Source organism: Cyrtonyx montezumae, unplaced genomic scaffold (genome assembly GCF_038088225.1).
Source record: "Cyrtonyx montezumae isolate F1298 unplaced genomic scaffold, pur_monq_1.0 scaffold_6, whole genome shotgun sequence".
NCBI lineage: Eukaryota > Metazoa > Chordata > Aves > Galliformes > Odontophoridae > Cyrtonyx > Cyrtonyx montezumae.
The window spans coordinates 3761590-3782949 of NW_027072067.1; the positions used below are offsets into that span (position 1 = coordinate 3761590).

The 21360-nt window shown below is 43.3% G+C and overlaps 1 protein-coding gene across 1 annotated transcript in view; it reads right to left on the minus strand.

Annotated features, from left to right (window-relative positions):
- CHCHD6 (coiled-coil-helix-coiled-coil-helix domain containing 6) overlaps window positions 1–21360 on the minus strand; it is a 96951-nt gene that overhangs the window by 28833 nt on the left and 46758 nt on the right. The window contains exons 7-8 of the mRNA XM_065749270.1: window positions 16453–16523; window positions 1569–1704 (exon numbers count right to left, since the gene is read on the minus strand). Of these exons, the coding sequence (XP_065605342.1) occupies window positions 1569–1704; window positions 16453–16523 (207 nt within the window). The remainder of the gene's footprint in view (window positions 1–1568; window positions 1705–16452; window positions 16524–21360) is intronic.

The window sequence follows — 21360 nt, forward strand, 5'->3', positions numbered from 1 at the left end:
GGGGCTCAGGGCTGGCAGCATCCCAGCCCCTTTCTCAGGCGGCTTGGAGCCGCAGCTTGCAAATATGCTGAAGTTTAATGCAATCTGTCTTCTTTGGTAATCACATTCCGCCCGCACTGCATGCAATAAAGATGTATTGGTAAATGCATTTGCTAAAGATATACTCCACCGAAAAGGCTACGAGGCTGATTTACAGGAGGCAGGGAGGAAGCTTCAGGTAACAGAGCCTGGCAGCCGATGCACCAGAGCTCCACACACAGCAACAGAGGGCACGGACTGTGCAGCAGCGAAGGCACCACTTCACTTTAGAGCTAAGAAAGAAAAAGAAACCACATGTTTTGGGAGCTGGGGACTTTAAAGATATCAGAGAAAAGCCCTTTCCCTGGCAGCTTTAACCTTGCTGATTTGCAGACATACAAAGACCTTCTTTGTAAACAGGAAGGAAAAAAATTCCACCAGGACTAGCAACAACATTTGGTCTAATATATCCTGACAATTTTCCCATCTCCTTCTGTCGGGCTTCTTCTGGGAGCCGGCTGGCAGCTTGTTTCATGTTATACTTAAATCAGGCATACAGCTTCCCCTCACAATGCTAATGCGACAGAGAAAGACTGCTTCTATGAAATCTCCACCTCCCCCACCCTCTGCCTTCACATTAATAATCCCAAGAGAGGAGTCTCAGTTTTCTATTCCCAGAAGGCTCCATCCCTTCCCCAAACCCACCCTACTATAGTCTCAAAACCCTTTACAGATTTTATTTTATAATCAAAAAAGAAGTCTGCCCTCGAGGGACATCTGACCCACTGAATTCTCACGTGGGGAACAGCATCCCTTACGCTCCAGACATTACCTTATGTCTTATCACACACATTTCCCAAGATCATATCCAAGTTGTAACATCCAAATGCTTCCTTTTTCCTTTCTCCTTCACCTGCTTTCAAAGCCACAGATTCTTCCAAGGTGCTCGGCAGACACTGTACTAAGGCATCAAGAGAAGCTAGGAGTGCTCTGCATCTCTGAGGGCAGAGCCGTAATGGCTTGTTGGACCTCTGCACAACACAAACAGCTTTCAGGAGCATGAAGGTCCTTCCAGAGGCAGCAGCTTTGCCACTTAACAAGTTTTCCCCATGCAGACAGGAAAAGAAAGACTGATAATTATGAGGTCACTTAATGGAAGCAGGATGTTTAGAGACTGTTCAAAACGTTGCTAATATTGGCAAAATAGATGAGACTACCATCTACTACAGAACACTGCATTCAAGAAGGTGAAATGTGGGGAAATCATTGTGGCAGACTTCGAAGCCTAGGAGCATCCATATTACTGTTTTGGAGGCAGCTCAGCACCACAGGAGCACTGATGGGAAGCAAGCTGGGACATACCACAGCGAGACTGGGCAGCACTGGATCAATGTGAATGGGCAGAAGTGCATCCTGAGGAAAATCTGCCTCCAGTGTACCTCCCAATTAGACTGAAGGACACCACAGACCTCAGAGACATTTCCCAGAAGCAAACACTATGCAGAACAAGCCAGCAAAGCCAGCAAGTGTATCAGGGAAGCTTTTATTACCTTCTGAGCTGCACTGACACAGCGCTGATACTCCTTAGCCAGCTCCGAGCATTTGAGCACTTCATGCTGGTTTTCTTGGTAGCACTTCAGAATCTCAGACTGCAGGCTTGCACAGACAGGATCGGTGTTCCTCCTCCTGCAGGCAGAACAAGAACAGAAAGATGTGCAAAGGGGAGTTTTCAGCTACTGACTATCAATTCACTGGCAGCACACACTCCAATCTTGCGTTGGAATCACTCAGTTCTAAAAAATAAAGAAACCAGTAGGAGCAGCAATCACCAAAGTGGGTTAAATGACCAACGATGTCTTCGAGCTGAAAAAGCCACAGTACTAAGCAGAAAGATGGAACATATTCTTACTAGGTCAGTGTGGGAGGCTGTTTTACTCATAGATAAAATACCACGTCTCCTTCACAGTTAAGAAAAACCAATTCCAAGAGGTTCAACAATTTCCCCCAGTCATACTGCAAATCTTTGGCAGGTCAGGAATTCTGGCTGGGCTTGCATCAGATCTACAGCAGACTGACTAGGAACTGAATGGACCTGCCGAATGGGCTACCTCTACCTACTCAATTCTCATCTATTAAAACATTTCCAAAATTCCCCTGGTAACTAAGTATAAACAAACAGAATAATAGCAAGACCAGGTATCTGCTTCTTTGCATTTCTGAAGCAATTAGTACTCATACCTCACAAGCAGTGCTGACAGCTACTCAAGAACAACTATGGATGATGTTCTTGGACTATCATGTGCATGTGTACATATGGCACACCTTCAGCAACAGCACCAATAAAGAGAAGGTCATTGTAAAACAATCCTAGCCACAGTGGCACAAGCACAGTACCAGCACTGTCATCAGCTGCCTGCACAGACAGGCAGACACAAATGGCAGGAATTTGGAGCAGAACTGCCACAGTACATTTCAGCAGAGAGCATGTGCTTAGGAGTAGCAGCACTAAGACACCGCCCTCTAAATCATAAATCCACTTAATTCCTTAAATTCCCTGCCTCAATGTGCTTAAAGAGATCTGTGCTCAAAGATCAAATGCACTTCTTTCCAAGGCACCTGACGTTACAAGCAGACACGAATGCCATACGATGCTGCACTCATTTCCACAGTAACAACAGACACTCAGTCTGCAATAGCGTTTCCCATCAGGTAGGAAGAAAACGCCACCTATTCCTGGTGTAAGAGATCTCTAAGAAACATGACATCTTGAAGCGAGTTTTCTGGAGACCACAGATAGGGATTTCCAAATCACACTCATTTTTGTAAGGAAAGCAAGTGGAACTGACAACAGAAGAAAAAAGAAACCATCTGTATCAGCAACACTATCGATGAGGCATACTCCAAACAATACTTCAGTCCTCGGTCATACCCCACAACATACACAAACAGGCACTGGAACAGGCTGCCCAGTGATGAGGTTGATGCCCCAGTTCCCGGAGACTTCCAAGGTGAGGCTGGATCAGACCCTGGGCAGCCTGACTGAGCTGGTCACCGCAGGGGAGCTGGACTAGACGGCCTTTAAAGGTCCCTTCCAACTCTGAGGGTCCTATGATTCTAACTAAGAATTTACCAGCAACAGTGTGACAGCCACACAGAAACACTGATGCTTGGATCAGAAAGCCACCAAAATAAGACTTCTTTTTCACCCTAACCCTACAGCTTTTAGAAGAAACTTGTTTCACACGCAGTCCCCAGAGGCAGGCATGCATTAGTAATTTCTATGTTCCGTAGCAAATCACCTTTAAAGCCTCTGAAAATCCATATTCCAAAAAAAATCTTCAAGTCTTGGAATAGAAAAGAAACCAGAGAGAGCATCAAAAACTCATAATATTGGCATTTTGCTTTGTCACTAACTTTAATATCACTCTAATCAAATCAGTGAGACTGTGGAAACGATACCAAACAATACCAGGTCAGGAAATACCATCAAATCCCTCAATTCATTGGAGAAGTTAAGACTTTTAAAATTAGGTTTTTTTTCAACTCAGCCATGTTAAACTGAAGGGCATTTTGTAATTTTCACACAGAGAGCTGGGGGAGGGAAAGCAGCCTGGACTGATCGGAACCGAACAGCACGAGTATTGTGGAGAAACTCTAGCTTTGCATCAGTCGTACCACCTTCTCAAAAGAGATTTAGAGAATCTAATCAACGTAGCACGAAGTCAGCTGATGTAATTATCAATACAAATCCCACAAATCCATTTATGAGTGCATTTGCAAACGAACTGGAAGTTCAAACACACCAGCTAAATCCTACAGAGGACGACATCTCACTTGGGGAGCAGGAAGCTCAGACGAGTGCCCCTGTGACCCAGCACGTGGTGTGACCTGTGAAATACAGGGGCAAGAAACGTAAGCCCAGCACAAGGAAGCACATCCTGCACAGTCCAGGGCTGTGCAAGACATCCAAGTCCAATGGAGCACAGTTTGGCTGAGGGCATGGTATGCTGGATTCAGAAAGAGGGAGAGCTTCAGCTCAAGGCTATGGGCAGTATCTAACCTTCAGAATAAAAACAACTTCAGGACACTGCTCTTGGTAAATGCTTTGTTGCTGGAGGGTTTTAAACAATGAAGGGGAAAGAAGACAGTGGAGAAGGGATGAGGTTTGAATACAGAAAGAGCAGATGAACAGTAAGCTTCGACCTTTCTTCTAAAGTGGGTCACAGTTTTAAGCATAATATGCTACCACGAAGAAAGGTAGGCAATTAGCCTCTGTCTAAAATAAAATGCATTGTAATTGCTACTGCTATTATGAAAACAGATGCAGGAGGCTCATTTACAGAAGACCAAAAAAAAAAAAAGGGAAAGGAAAAGGAAAAGGTCTGGGTGAGAGGGTAGGAAAATACCCACAGACAAGAAACTACAGGAATCGAGCTCTGACTATACCCTAGATATAAATGCAGGGCACACAAAATATGAAAGATTAAAACAATAATACATGATCAAGGAAGAGGAAAGGAGAAAAGATTACAGGTAGGGAAAAAAAAAAAAAGGATTAATCTAGAAATAAAACTCATTAGCAGTGGCTCCCCAGTCACAGTGGAGAAAATCCTCAGCCTCTCTGCTGTGCAATGGGACAGAAGGCTACGAACACACAAAAGCCATCATTTCAGACCTTCCTCTCCCCCTCCCATTGAAGGGTCTAAATCAGGTCTTTGTCTGGAAAAGAAGGGATGGGTTTTCTTAACATGAAACAAAGGGTATCCTTCTCTCTGCTATCCCTTGAGGTAAGATGGAACGAGTGTGATCGTGCTGCATTTCGACACACCAAGAGTTACCAAATCCTCTCGATCGCTGCGTATTCCCTTTACTTTATTTAACAAATGAAATCCCATCAACTTATCCTTCTTCTATTATCACTGCTGACATCAATCTGATAATATTGGCTTGGTGTGGAATCGTGCTATTATATGTCCTCTTGATATTTAATTTAAGAGAAACGTCTGCAGTGGGGTGAATATGTGAAGCAAGCTTTTTATTACTGGCAGCAGTAAGGACGCTGGGAGTGAATTAGACATTCATCTTAGTCAGGGCCAATCTAGTGGCTCAGAAGAGGTTTTCTTCTTAACCCTCTCCTAACTGTTCAACAGCGGCAGGTAACGGCTGCTCCAGTCAATAACTGCATTCATTTGTCTTGGCAAATTCACTTCTATGTGGATATAAACCCCATGAAAAAGTGCTGAGCATCTGGGAGGTTAAAGCAAGGTTCTTCAAGAATTTCCATCATAAGTGCTGCAATAGTGAGCAGAGTGCTGGTCTAAATGTCCATCAATTAATCAAGGAGCCGCACAGCTCTCAAAGACAAACACACAAACTTATTTCAAGAACCAATTTAAGGCAGTATCATCAGTACACAGATCCCACAGGCAGGTTTCAAGCATAGCACGATGGCTACCAGCTCATTGCTGCTGACAGCTTCCCTTTTTGGAAGCAGAATTATGGGCTCGGTATTGGAAAGCAAGGGAAAGTTGGAAGATGTGTATGCATTTGCTACTTACTTCCACCCAGATGAAAAATCAGACTAGCCAAGTAGAGATAGAACTCGAAAGCTTTAGGACTTGACAGCTCCTTAAGCTAGTCCAAAATCCACAGTGAGTACCTCGCCGTCACTTGGCTTTACTGGGAAGAACAGCAATTCCAGATGGAATTAGAGGCAAGATTCTCTTTTTACCTTTTACTCTGGGAAACCATTCAAGCTGAGAAAAAACTTACGACAGAGACTGAAGGTATCTAAACCTAGACACAGAGACACCTCTACTCAAAGCAAAACCCAAAGACACCCAGGGCTTCTTGTACAAGCCAACTTTAGAATAGCTTGCTCCACTACAGAAGTGGCCAACACGGTGCAGCAACCTCGAATTTCCTGTGGGCTGCAAAACCCAATAACCAGATTACCTGCTTTCTGCTGCACTATTTGACTGCAACCAGTGTCAGAGCTAACTTGAGCAAACCACATTAATCACCACCGTAACTACAGTGCAGACAGCCTCAGAGATCAGCAACAAAGCTCACGGGCTGCACTGAGAGCAAAGCCCAGGGCACGCACGCACGCAGCAGTTTCTGTGTGTCAGAAAGGAGTCAGAGACGTGTCAAACAGTTGGTTAGCATGGTTGTGTAGCCAGATGGATTTCAGACTAAGCTCAGTGATGTTTGGTCACAAATGTGGTGTGCTGCACCGTACATATACGAAAGCGCTAAGTGGTTAACTGACCTGTAAAACTGCATTCTCCCTTGGGTAGCAGTTGGCTCTGATGGCTCCTCTTTAACATGTCAGGAAAATAACTCCAGACAGATGCAATACACAGTGAATAGAAAGGTTCCATCCTCTCTCATTACTGCATCCTTGACATTTACAGCAGAAAATTAAACACAATTGAAGCATTTCATTCACATATAACAAACTCATCAGCACAGAACAAACAGCCAAGAAAGCAGACTTCCATTGCAGGCTACAGGATGTTGTGCTATCACAAAGCAAACACCATGGCCTCGCTGCAGCCTATGGGATTCCCTGACCCTGCATGTCAGCTTGGTAACATGGCTTGAACGAAAGAGGGAAGAGTCATTTTGCAGCTGCCTGATGACAGAAATAATAGATGGAAGATTACTGATAGATTATCCAAATATCTAATTAAAAAAAATCAGTACTGTCTAAGCCACATAACCTAGCATAGTGCAAACAAACTGCATGCCTCACAAGAATAAACTAACATTATCAGGAAGGAGACACCTCTGATCAGCATCACATATTCAAAGCACTGTTCAACAGCTTTGCCATTGATCTGTATGGAATACCCTGTTTGTAGAGATAACATACTTCATAAAGGGCTTGGATTAAAAGGAAGGGTGAAACCTCATGACAGTTTTAAGAACAAGGGCACTACCTCCACATTTCAGCTGGTAGTTGCAATCCTACATCCTTCCCATGTCTTTTCATACTGTCTGCAACACATTACTGCACAGCGCAGCATTTCTTCTCTCTTTCTCCTTCTCCACAGCTGCACTTCACTAGCAGGTCACCAGCTTCTCTCTTCCCCTACCTTGTCCATGGAAAAGCCTAACAAATACATATTTATGAAATAAATCAGAGTTTCCATGCAAATTAGAAAATTCGTCACTCAAATACTCCCCAACCTCCGTTCCTCTTCTGACAGCATTTGAAGCTGCCACCTCAATTCCCCACTGCAATCTGTGCACTCGGTGCACCCTTGTCTTTTCCAGGACATAACTCCTTTCCTTCCAACCACAGATAGTCAGCTGTTCTGAAATCTTCTGTGTGACTAATTAGATTCTATCACTGAGAACAACAGTAAAAACAAACGTCCCAATCTCAACAGTGTCAGCAACCTGTTGTGCCACTGTGCTGCTGGAACCCCATCACAGAAGGCAATCTAACCTAACCACGTTTTCTCTAGGAAAAAACAACAACGTTTTAAACCCACAGACTGAGGTGGAATATAATTAATATTTAAGGGTTTTGTGTAACACCTGATTTCGGAACGTTCACACAAGTCAGTGCTGTCATGGAGAGTCTGTACTCTCTATTTCACAGATGACATCCATGCAAAGAAACTGTATTACCCATGCACTGCAGGTTCCAGCTCTCTACCTTACTTACTCCAAGGCAACACAAACTCTCCTACATGGTTTAACCTCACATGTGAGTAGCCCTTCCCCATTTAAGCCATAAGCCACCTTAAAAAGCTTTATATTTATTTGTAAGGATGCAGCTTCTTCCACATTTAGCTGCCTTACTCAGTCACAGGCACTGGTGATGGGCTATATGTTTTGCTTATTGGAAGTGGCAATACCCACCAAACCTGCAAACCCAATCACTAATCATCCCTATTAGCATTCTGCATGGCAGATGGCAAACGGTGTGAAATAATGAGAGATTTTTCCCTACAAGTAGATCATTTCAGCGTACATGGATGTGAATTCTTTACTGATTATGATGGTAGAATACCGAGTTACAAGAAACTGTCAGTTTGGAAGATGAAAGGAAAACTGCAGTCTCTTGGCTGCCTTGCCAAGAGATACAGAAGTTTACAGAACTGGATCTCCTGCCCAACAAAGCCATGCACCATTTTTGCCAAACTACTAAAAGTTGACTAGCAAAGATGAAGAGCCTAAAGTTAGCAGCAAAACGGTCTCTGGAAGCCAAGCAGGAATGAGTCAGAATCTTGTTGCTGGAAGGAGCTCTCTGAATCAGAAAGGAAGCTGGCTCAGCTCCCACAAGGCAGAAAAGCAATATAGCAAGCAATAACTGAATCTGAAAACAACACACAGCCCAACAAGTGACCCGAATAGGGATGTTCTTTCTTAAGATAAAAAAACATCATCTAAGAAACAGTTAAGAACTCGGGTCAGGAAGCAAACACAGCAGCAGCCCTAAGAATTTTTGGGTTGTGATAATGCTGTAACGCCACGCTTCCTGGGGAAGCGACTGCTGAAAGAACACTGGCCCCATCTTTTCAGGTACATGAAACCCCCTCCTAAAAATACTCTTATGTAACTGAGTATCTGTTATGCTAATTTCATACAACCACAAGACATGAGGGACAGACGCCTGCAGTAATTTGTTCCTATGCAGGATGATCTTGTAATGATGTCAGACTGCGAAGGAAATGTTCTTTTCAAAAAGAAACCCTGGCCACTCATTTAAGCAGCAGTTACTTTCCTTAAATGTCACTCAGCACTGTACTGAGCCCTTTTAGTTACACACCAGACTACACAGAGGGGCCCTAGTGATGGACAAAAACATGAATCCAACAGGATGTTCTGCACTGAGAGCAGGGTGCAACCTGCTGACGATGCGGAGACAGAAGGGAACCAAGCCACCAGCATTAAGGGTTCAGGTGGGATCTGAAGCTCAGCATCCACCTTATTATAAATCCCCTTCTCTGCACATGCTCTGATCTTCAAAGCCACAGTGTCCCCTCTCAGCATGCTGTGCAATTTGCTGAGTACTGACTCAGCAAGATCTTCATTAGGCAGCTCCTCATCCCCCAGAGAGCAGCAGGAATGGGGCTTTCACCGACGAAGGGAGTGGGGAGGTTGGGATATTTTGTTTGTTTTAAAATGAATATTATTTCAGTAAGTTCTCTGAGAATTGAAAGAAATCCTTACAAAAATAACCTAGGTAATGCAGAGAACAGGTGAGTTAATGAGAACAGTGCCTACCTCGAGCTGCTCCACTGCCACTCGTGGTCAGGTTCAGCCCATGGGAACATAACACTGAGACGGTTTCTCTGAGGAAGCAGTGTCCAACCCCAAGCGAGCAAGTGTCCCTGTCTTATAAATGTCCCTTTTGGGAGCCAAATGAGCTCCACTTCTGGTTGATGTGGTGTGCATAAGCCCCAGAGAGGCACACAGGAGATACTTCCAGAGCTAGCAAGCAAAAGGAAAGAAAAGAATAGGAAGCAAATCCCTGTGAGGTCCTCAGGCTGTAGGGCTGAGCATCCTGATCTGAGCTCCACAGCTGACGGGATCCCTTTAACCTAGGAACAAGTTTTGCAAGGGCAACCTCACGAATTATCAAAATCACACCAATTAAAGAAATACAAAAGTAAGACACCAAACCACATCTGACGGTGGGGATGTCCCTTTAGAAGAGAGGGAAGGACCTTGCTCTCATCAGCCAGTAACACCAAACACCACCAACCTCTGCTGTGCAGAATGGCACTGTCCTGCAGCTCCAGTTATGTCCTCAGCAGATGAAGACACAAACTCTGACCTACAGAACAAACTACTTCTCCCTTCCAACTTCCCCCATCTACTTGCCTTTGGTCTCTCCTATCATCCCTCCAGGATAAGGCTGACTCAACAGCAAAGACATTTTGCACAAAGCGTATAATCCCAAACCAAGAACACAATTACTGTTCAAAATAGCAGCACTGCCCTTGAAATCACTTGTTAGTGAATTAATGACCAAACTGAACGGAGTGTTACCTCAACTCCGCTTTAGGCTCCTAATTAGTAAACAAGTCATTAATTCACTGGTAATAAGTGGTTTCTCAGGCATTATTGCTTCTGACATCTTTAATTCACCATTCTTTTCAGAAAGCTTCCCCAGACAAATATAGCCTCCATCCTTTACAAAGCAGCCCCACGTCCTGACCACCCCATGCAGCACACGTGCAGGAGGGCAGGGGCAAAAAAGCATGGGGTGAGTTTACGTGGATCATTAATTAACATTCACAATACCTTTTCCGAACTGAAGCCAAGGGGAACATGGGAGCTGAGATGCAAAGGCCTTCCAAACTTCAGTGTGGACTTATTACATGTAAATACTCAAAATACTATGAAACATGGAGAAATTTTCATGCCACCATCCACAGGAATGGTGACCACTGAACCAAGGGCAGTGATCGGCTTCTACTTCCCCTGCATTCTCCAGAATGAAGAGTTTTGAGCTGAAACATTTCATGTACTCCGATGCACACAGTACACCTGAGTTTTAACAGCTGCCCAAACATCCACACTTTTGAAAACAATCTGGATTCGGCCTGCCAACAAACCCTGATGTAAGAGTTTTATAATGGCAACGTTAGAGAAGAATACAAGCAGTTTCCATGTAAAAATCGATAGTAATAGAACCATCCCTAATAGACTACAGAGTCTCTTTGGCACCTCTTCCTTTGCTATTCGGGTTTTATGTTATAAACTCCCAAGTTCTACCTACACACCTTTGAAGAAATACTCTTACCGTTTTGAAACGATATATTAATATTTCACACCAGTTTTTTCAGCACTAACTGAACTGCAATCTCAGTTCATTGGACTGATTTATTATTCATTCCTCGACGTGCATAAAAGGAAAGATGATACTGTGAACAGCAGAACAGCACATCATCTTACTAAGCAGGCAAGAGGAAAGCCCTTCCTTCGAAGCAGCAGCTTAGTAATCCCCAAGAAGGCTGCAAAAAGAATACACAACAGTTGGATAGAGCAAGCAAGCAATCTCATACATTTTTTCAGCTGAAGATCAGTCCAAAAAAAAAAAAAAAGGGATAATCTGGCTCAACTGGTACGTTTGCACAACTCTGTTACAAGTATTTGACTTTTGTCACCACAAACCACGTTCCTAAAGTAGTAGAGGAGCAACACAACGCCTGGAAATCAATGCACTGGTAGACAGCTGCTTAACAACAGGCCTTCCACAATTAGTAAGGAAAATGTTTACACGCTAATGTAAATGAGTCAAAATCAATTTCAGTTCTGTTTCACAAAGTCCCAAAAGGCTTTCTTCCAGAAATATTCACACCACATGCAGTGGCACGAAGTCAAAACTGACCCACCTACTCTCTTACCTGTTGTTAAAGTAACTCCACAGAAAATGGTCACTGTCAGCCATATTCCTACGTCCCATAAAGACCAACTTCACAAACGTGAGAAACAGCAAAGCTTCAACTAATAACTCATCTCTTTAAGTAAAGATTACATGGAGCAGAATAGCCACAGATGGAATAACAACTGACACAAAGCAAGCACTGAGGGAAGAATGAGACTGGGATGGGGCAAACATTTTTGGGCCAGATATAATCATTTCAGTGACAGATAAGGCTGAGGACAAGCTCTAAGCACTAATCACCGCTTTTTATCCCTGAAAATTCTGAAATCCCTATTGCAGGGGCTCTTAATTTCAAGGCTGAACTAATCATCTATCTAATCTAACGATAGGAGAAATCTCAAAGCAATTTTGTTTGAAAACTATTATGTCTTTACCCTTCTTCTCCTTAGGCTTCATGACTGTCCACAGAATAACTATTTCAGAGCTCGACTTCTGGGCACAGCCCTCTGTTGAAATAGATAGGGCTTTGTGGCAGATATCAAAATTAATGAACTCCTGTTTCACCACGTAAGTATCTTACGAACTTCCCAGATCTACACAAAGGAAGGAGAAAATAAAAAGAAGAGGCAGGTCTAGGTTCCAGTTACTGTCGTCATTTTAATTGAGGGATCATCTGTCTCAGGAAATCTTGCACAATTCAATAAAAACGTTCATTTCTGCGAGTCCTGAAAGCAAGCCACAAATTCCTCATGGCAGCAGACAGCCCATCTATGAATTTTCTCCCCTACCCCACTGTGTCAGTTTGGTTCTCAACACCACGCTCAGCCCAGGAGGATACTTAGAGAAACCAGCGAGTACTAACACGATCATCTTAAATACTGATGTCCATTAAGTTTAAAGATCTCAAGACCATTAAAGAGACCTCTTAAATACCAAGTCCCACATGGAGTGCATCTCTTTGGCACTTTCCCCACTGGAAAGCTGCCTTGGATTCAAGGCTGATCTCTATCAGGATAAGATAGCGATGTTCTTTACGCGCTCCTCGGCAGCAGAACAGAGCACACAGCGTTCTCTCAGCACAACATGCAACGCAGCACAGCCTCGGTAAGCAGCCCCAGGGAGGGTTCAGCAAGCTACAGGGAGAGAAACTCAAGAGGGAAAAACTCACTTCTGAACAACTGTATCTTTTAACAGCTTCCTAATCCCCTCACTCCATTCCCATAGCTTTACCTTTCAGAGCAAGCCGCGTCCCCCACCCATGTTAATTCCTCCAACCAAACCTAACAACCACAAAAATAAAATATGACCTTCACAAAAGAAAATAAATCACATTTTTTTATTAAAAAAAAAAAAAAGAACCCGCCACCAACATTCTGAGGATAAATCCAGAGTGCCTGCACTAAGCTATAACCTCTTCACTGATGGCTTTTTTTTTTCCCTCCCCCTTAACAGATTCAGAGACTGTAATAACATTTAATCCTCAGAAGCTAATCTAAATGTAACACTCAAAGGAAGACAAAGACAACGCAACAGAAAAAAAAATTTGGCCACTGCCTTTTGGGAGTGCTGCTTTATCCCTGGAGCGAGCACATTAATAGAGCTTGGAATGAAATGCCATTTTATTCTCTGTAGCAGGGAGGGGATTAGCAAGTTGTCTTCTCTAAACCCAGTCTGAGTCATGGCTCTATGAACACTGAGAAAAGGATGTGGAACGAAGCGAAGGGCGGGGAGCACTGGCTTTTTATTTACACACTGCTTCTTTTGTGGGTGGTTACTGAAGTGCAGTTTGCTAAACAGGGAAGGAAGGGAAAAAAAAAAAGTTCTAGGTCCCCAGACTAATTCTGATGGTTAACAAAAGAGAAAAATAATAACGCATCAATTATAACAACATCATAGAGACAATGTGTCCGTGGCAGGAGTCCAATTCACCACAGCATGTAAGCAACGAGGGCAAGTTGCTTAAGGTGCTGAAAGCTGTGCTCGCTGGTTTCTTGTTGCTAGGATCTTCTTCCTGGGAGAAAGAAAGAGGTTGGACAGAGCACAGAACAAAGAAGAAGACATTGAGGTGGAAGGAATGCAGGAGCAGGCTGGGCTCAGGTGAGGAGATGAGGAACAAGGCACGTCACGGCAGCCAGGCCACGGAGGCATCCTGCCCCAAAGTAGAAAGCTGGAGCTAATGACTGTGTCAGTGATTTAATATGAAGCTCTGCACTCAAGCACTTCACTTCTATTCCTATACAAATGCAGATGGTTTACCTGCCTACCTCGCAGGCACACTGCAAAGCATTACTGGTAGATAGCTTGTGCAGTATTCTTAAATCCTGAAGCGCTTGATAATCATTGAGGAAAGAAAATAGTCCAGAGAACTCTTGACTGTTTGTGCAGAGCTGCAGATGTTGATAAAGGAGTTTGCAAAAGTCAATAAATGCCAAGAAAATGCTTTTTTTTGTTTGTTTGTTTCAGGTATTTCTTATCTTTGCTTCAATGCCGACTCTGAAAAAACGGTGCACTCACTATGGAAACAGACACAACTCGAGTCCTCCCTTCATCCGTCAGCTCTGCTTATACACAGTGGCAGACAGCAGCAAATACTGGGCAGACTGGGAACACAATGGGCAGGTGCCAGAGGCACATCTAGGAGTTCACATTGAGACAAAGATGGGATGAAACAACCATGGGATGGAAATGCATTTTCCTCATTAAACAGAAAAAAATGCCACTCCTGATCTGCTTCTAACACAGGAGCTGTTGAAACCCAGCACTGCAAGCAGGCAGACCCGTGCTTCATTCATAATTTGGTTACATTCCAGTTCATGTAATTTTCCTGGAGTTTGTGTCATCCAAGTTACTAGATCTGCATAAATCAGTCTTACCTAGCTTAGCACTTACTGTGCCTGTATGTCTAATGTGAAATTGCAAAACAAGATGAGCAAATTATTATTTTCACCAAATTCACAGAACCTTGTAATTTATGACTACAAACAGGCTGCAGGAAGATCTGAATGTGCAGGGCCTAAAGAGGTCCTCATAACAAGCAAATTTCAAATCCTACCAAACGAGCACAGATGCCAGCACACGAAGGAAGGTCCCCTGACTCTGACCCAGCTGTATGGTGATCTCACCTAATGCACGTGGTGTTCTCATCGTGTTTTCTGCATGCTGGATGCTGAGGTGGCAATCTTGAGAAAGATGGCTGCATACAGCTGTAAGAGTCACACACACACTGCAGACTGACAGCACTGAGCAATGATTCTTCCCTGACATTCAGTTATCAAAGGGCACGATCAGTCCTAGAGACTGGACTCCAACACGTAGCTCAGTGCAGTCCTGGTTATGGCTGACAACCTGCACTGTAAAGGAACAGAAGTATGATGTTCACTTGCCCCCTCAGTTTTACTAGTGTCACACAGCTTGTCTCTTCTCAAAGCACTCCCCAGCCATGTTATCCTTTCTCAGAATGAAATTCCAGCAGGGCAGGTGTCCCTCTTGGCTGTCAGGAAGACAGCCCAAGGAATATGACTCCTTATGACAGGTGAAGCTCATATGTCATTCAAACAGAAAAGCAGTGTACAGTTAAGGCCAGAAGCCAGGGACTGGCAGATGCCAAGCACTCAAAGTGGAAGGGACCCCCCCACACCCCTCCTACCATGAGACCCATAACCAAAAAACTTGTTTTTTGAACCTTGAATGAAAAAGAAAGTCAATTGGCACTTACACTGGCTACAGCCACCAATCTGTATGAGAAACACTTCCGACACAAGAGCATCTCCTGCATCGCCACTATTCATCTCCACAAGAATTAGAACAAAGTAAACCTCAGGAATTCAACTCAAGAATATTGTAAAAATAGGTTAAAGTCTGTAATGGGAAGTAAAGAGCATAACCCAAGGTTACATCTCTTCCTTTACAAAGTGGTAAGATCAGAACATCGTTACATCTATTCACAACATTTGATCACATCCCTGAAGAAGCAAATTTAAGAGAAAACTCAACTGATCAAAGATTCTCAGAACTTTATGGATTATTATTATTATTTTTAAATTATTTTAAAACTGTACTTAAGAATTCTGCTATGGAAATTAGTATGAATATAAATGTGATGTGTTAGCTGCCTTGTTTTGGCTTCTTTAGCAACTTACTGCTTCACTGTCCAAACAAAAATGTGAAATTACAACAGGTTATGCGATACTTTGGCAGCCAAACTTCATTTTAAATGAAGACAGCACAATATACTGTACACTCCACTAACATATTCCTCACTGATATATAATCTATTTATGCAATTAAGTATCATACAATCTGGACTGGACCCAACTGGACTACATATGTTGCTACTCCAGTTTACTGCATGTTGGCCAACTGTTTACCCAACTGAGATCTGAGCGTTGCTCATGACAGTATAATTGCTTTGGATTCATTAATAATAAGGAATTATAGAAAATATTTCTTTGACAGCTGTTAGAGAATGTGGAACAATAAGCCATGTAACACTACTGGCAAATACAAATGGAATTTAGATACTAAATATGCTCAGGGCAAAAATACAAAACGTTCCCTAATTATACCGTGGCCAGTTAAGGAGGTCAGAAATATCACTGCACCCGTTTTAAGAAAACATTTATGCTAACCACAACTCTATCTGATATAAAACTAGATGGCCACAATTTCAGCTACTTATCTTCTTCTTCCATGGACAATGAAAACCTTTAGAAGTCACATTTTGCATTCTCACATACATTAGCTCATACATTTCAGCAATGGGCTAAATACATTGGGTCAAAGTTGGAGCAGATTAAACATGTTCCAACGTATTTTAAAGAGCCTGGTAAATACTCCTGTTTTACTTGGATTTTCTAGTCCACATCCTCAGTCGTCTTCTTCTATTGAAAGATCTAAAAACTTTATGCTGATTTCTGTCAAGCTTGGCACAACAAGAAAAGATGGCAACACACAGCTCCCCATCCCCCTAAATAAGTGACAAGAAGTAACTTTACAGTGTTTACCAAATGGTCCAGTGGCTTTACACACAGCATCACAAAACACAACTGGAAATGCAGAAAAGAGCAGAAATGGTTTCTCACTTTATCCATTCCTCTGCCTTGGTGGCTGCCTCTTGGTACTGCTCCGATGTCAGCTTGTAGATTTCTGCATTCTGCAACAAAGAACATAATGCTCAGCTCTAAAAATGAAAGGCACATCAGATCTTATCCCATCAGGGATATATATCATATGTATAATTGTATAATTGATAACCATTTCCAACAACAAAAAGCATGTTCAGTTCAAAGAACACACACAAAAAATGCTTAAAAGTTTATTTTAAATGCAAGAAAATGCATCAAGGCTACATTATGTCCAGAGAGGTCATGGATGTCTCATTGCCAGAGGCATGCAAGGCAGGTTGGATGGGGCTCTGGGCAGTCTGACCTAGTTGGTGACAGCCCTGCCCATGGCAGGGGGGTTGGAACTGGATGATCATTAAGATCCCCTCCAACTCAAACCATTCTGTGATTTACATCTTTCTTAAATACTTCACCTTTGTGAAGGAAAAGAAAGGGCTTTGATTATTCCACATAACCACAAAAGCAAGGTGTTTCCTACCCCGAGTTATTCTGAATTAGGCTGTGCTTTGTTCTCTTACATTAATTGCTGTGAAGAATCTTGTAAGTTACTGACGTGCAGAGTATCAAAATTGGCTGCTAGCACGGGAAAATCCATTTTACATTTCAGTGCTTCTACTTATGTTCCTTATTCTTTAAAAGAAAATTATGCAGCCTGTTTCTCTTTCAACAACGTAGGGAGGCATATCAGGCATCAGCCAAGGCTTTGCCGAACAGAGTCTGTAGTGTCTTGCTGCAGGGCTTAAGAGGTCTGCACTAAATTCTCCTGAGCTTGCACAGAAAGTCTTAGTTGAGAGCTGCTCAGCCACTGAGCACTGAGGCTGAATTCCTCCTGCGCTGCTCTGAGGCCTCCCAAGCAGAGCAGCAGGAGGGAAGGGCCGTGCACCCCAGCAGCTTCACTGCATGGGATTGTGTCACTGAACTGCTGATGGGGCTGCTGCAGGCAAAGCCTCTGGACTTCATGCTGAAATAGCTGCCATTGCCTCACTCAGAGCTCATCTGCGAGGCCTTTAGTCTGAACAGGCACACGTAGAAAATATGCGATGCTCAAAGAAGTGACAAAATGGTACTGAAAGCAAGGACAGCTATTCATTTAGGGCCAGGTGCAGCTATCTTCTCTCTTCAAATTCAGTCATTCTAAACAGAACACTACTCTTGCCCTTCTTCATTTATTTTCCCATAAAAGCAGCTGGGGTCCTGCACATGATTAGACTACACACATTTCTCAGTGGTTACGGAAAGGACAGATATAACTCAAGTTCTATTAGCAGCTCTGCCACTGGTGCAATCTTGGGCAAGTCACCATTTTCCACCCGCAAGCTAGGGATAACAGCTACCTGCATCACTGAAGTCGTGTGAAGCTTGGCTAATTGGAAGGTTTATAAAGGTTTTCAAAGCCTAGACTTCAAGGTGCTACATTTAAGCATTTATCTCTGGTGTCTCAATTGATGTCACATACTGAGAAAAAAACAAAACCAAAAAACCCACAGAACAGACTCTCCTTCTGCAAACTTTGACCTGGGAGAAAGACTTAAAGTGAAAAATCATGGATGAGTAACCACTTCAAAATGCATTTTGCTATCAGAATTGCCATTAATGTTTTCATTTACTTACCAGTTACATACCAATCAAACTTCCATGCTATTAAACCCATTTTACTCCTTCCTATAATGAAAAAGTTCAGCTTTTAATGGAGCCTTTTCCCTGTCCTGTAAACAGACCTCATGACTTTCAGCTCCCTGCTGTTACTTATTCACACATGAAACCACAAGACCTGTGCTCCATTAATTAAATTTGCCATTAAAAATTAAATAATATGAGTAAGTAGACGTTAGCGTTATCTCCGTGGGTTTCGTAAGCCTCATCGTTTCCCCCAATTACTAACCAAGCAATTTTCATATTTTATACTGTCTGATTTCTCAAAGGGACTGGATTTGAGAGATCAAAATGAGGGAAAGCGGGAAAGTGAGAAAGCAAGGGAGTAAAATTAAACATTTTTCAGGCAATAGGAAGTAGCCCCGTCAGATACTATTAGCCTGCAGCACTCTGCAGTAAAACAGCAGCAGGAGAGGAAAACAGGAACAAATACGTTGTACGTGAGACCCAGCATGAGGCTGGCATTTAACCCACCCAAAGAAAGAAAAAAAGCTGCCAACAGATTCATTTGTTGACTGCACCGTTAACTGCAGCGGACGCAGCGCAACCTCGCACAGTTTATTAGGGAGAGTTCATCTGCCCAGTACCACAGCCAGCCCCGTCTTCAACAAAATCAGCTGCAAACGTGGACAAAAATAGCTGGGAAAGAAACCAGTATGAAACAGCTCTGGAGCCTGAAGCTGATGAAAAGCAGGCAAGTGAGAACCTGAGCGGAGAGGCAAGATTCTCAGCGAGGGGGAGATCGGCCTCAAAGAAACCACAAGGAACATGGCACAATGCAAAGATCAAAGAGGGGCACAGACATTCAACCCGAAGCTGAAAGCTGCTCTGCTTTACAAATTAAAAGGATTCAACTGCATTGGATTCAACTGACCCTCTTGTGCTGGACCTCAACCCTTTCCCGTCTTCCTCCTCCTTTCCCTTCAAAAAACCTAAACCAAATGAAGCAGTATTTCCGATGCTGTGAATCATTACCTTCAAATGCTTCCTCAAGTAAGAAAAACAGTTTTCCTACGTAAACTTGAGTTTGTTCAACAAGAAGGCCTGTTAAACAGGTTTTCCCTGGCCTCTAGGCCCTTCCTGCCTTGGGAAAATGGTGTTTACTCTTAGCAGCAGGGAAAGACCTTTCAGCACTGGCCTTCGGGAGCAAACCTCCCAATATCCTCAACCTATACAGCTGCAGATGCAAGATATCCTCCTTTTTATTATTTTGCCCCATCGTGCTGCTTTGGCAGTGCATAAACCAATGCCTTCCAAATCCTAAGACTTACTAAGGTTGCAAATGAGGAAGCAAGCCAGGAACCAGCAAAAACCTCCAGCAACTCCAGCAGAGCCTCCCACCCGCAAGGGCTCCTCTGTTGGATCAAGGCACAGTGTTTGCACTTGAAAGGAAGATGGAGCTGCCCATAATCTTAGCAAAGGCCTTTAACTTCCTAAAACAATATCCAGTCACACAGCAGAGCAGAACGTTCAACATAAAATTAGAGGACACCCATGCAGCTTTTAATTTACTCTCACAATATTCGATGCTTGGGATAAAACGGCAGCCCACAAAGAAAAAGTTGAACGTGAGACCTCGACTATTATTAAATAAAGCTCCTGGCAGTCTTAGCTGCAGAAATAAGCTTAAAAACATGACCAAAAGACACTGTAAGGGCTCGAATAACAAGAGACAAAGAAAGAATGAATGAACCACCTAAAACGTTTCACTTCTCTCAATAAAGCTGAGCCTTAGGGGAGCCAACCTCAGAACATCAGAGATGTCATATGGGGAGAGAGCTCTCCAGAGAGGACGAACAACCGAAACAAAGAAATGTTAGTTGGAAAGATTTTCCCCTGCTATTAAATGATGGTTCGTAGCAAATAATAAAAACACCGAGAAGTTATAAAAATACATAACTAGAGCCTAAAGACCAACAGAACTATTTTCCTTCACTCTGCTGCTGTTCTGCAGCAGCTTTGCTGCTATGCCCTTGCCCCCTACTCTTCTCTAGAAGACTTCGGACTAAAAAGTCCTTCTCCAAAGGGATCTGAATTTAAAACTTGAGGCTGTATTTTCCCAGTGGTTCCTCCACACACGGAAACTCCACCACTACATCTCTCTAGAGCGTCCAGGTCCTTCCCACAACATAAAGCAAAGGAATTAAGAAAACAACCTAGCAAAAGGACTTCTCAGGGCTATTTCAGGAGGGAAAGTAATTGAAGCATAAAGAGAAAACCCTGCCAGCTCATTCTCACACTGACATTAAACCACATTCCTCACAACTCCAGTAAAACATGCACTACTTGCGGTAACATGTAAGACACAAAACCAAGCAACACGAGCATGAGGAACTAGAGATGAATTAGATTGTAGGCACGATTTTTGGCAAACATCAAGCAGCAAAAAAACCGAGCCTGAGACACAGATTCCTTCATCAGGTTCAGATTGGGTCAACAGATCAGAAGGTGTCGGGATTAAAACAGTATAAAAAAATAAAATAAAATAAAATCACCAGACCTATCTTCAGATATTTTGACACCTCAAAGCACAGAAGCTTGTCAGCGGTCACAGCGCTTAAAGATACAAAGAGGATTAACAGCTGTTGAAATGCTGCCAGCCTAGATGAATGCTAGCGATACCCCTGATGAAACGGAGCAGGCCAGTGGAGGCCTTGACAAATGCTGCAGACGACAGCCAGGGATTAGATGGTACAATCTGCCTCGCACCTGACAGACACATTGCTTCGATCCCCCTCCTGACGTCGCACTCAGCAGCTTCCAGCAGACCTCCAAGCACAAGTCACAGTCACGCTGGGAGGAGCGTGAGAGCCGGCGCCACATCACAGGAGAGAAAAGGGAAAGGAAAGCAGAGGTTACAGCTCCTGGATCCAATATCAGATAGAAGACGTTCAAATTCCTCCTTCTGACTGCTGAAGTACAAAATAAGACCCCACCTCTCCATGAGAAACCAGCACACCACTGCTGCCCAGCCACGTGCCTGGGGACAGGGGAGCGAAGATATACTCAGGTCCCCCAGACTTCCCCAAGTTGCTGGTTCACACTCGCTATAAATCAGGATGTTAGACCTCATGTCTCTGAAGTCTCATGCAAATGGCTCTACACAGATTTGAAATATTACCACACCTGAGGCAGATGAGCCCAACTCATCTTTTCGCTGCGTGAACCTTTGGATCCGTTGCAATCAATCGACACCATCAATCACTGCTATCA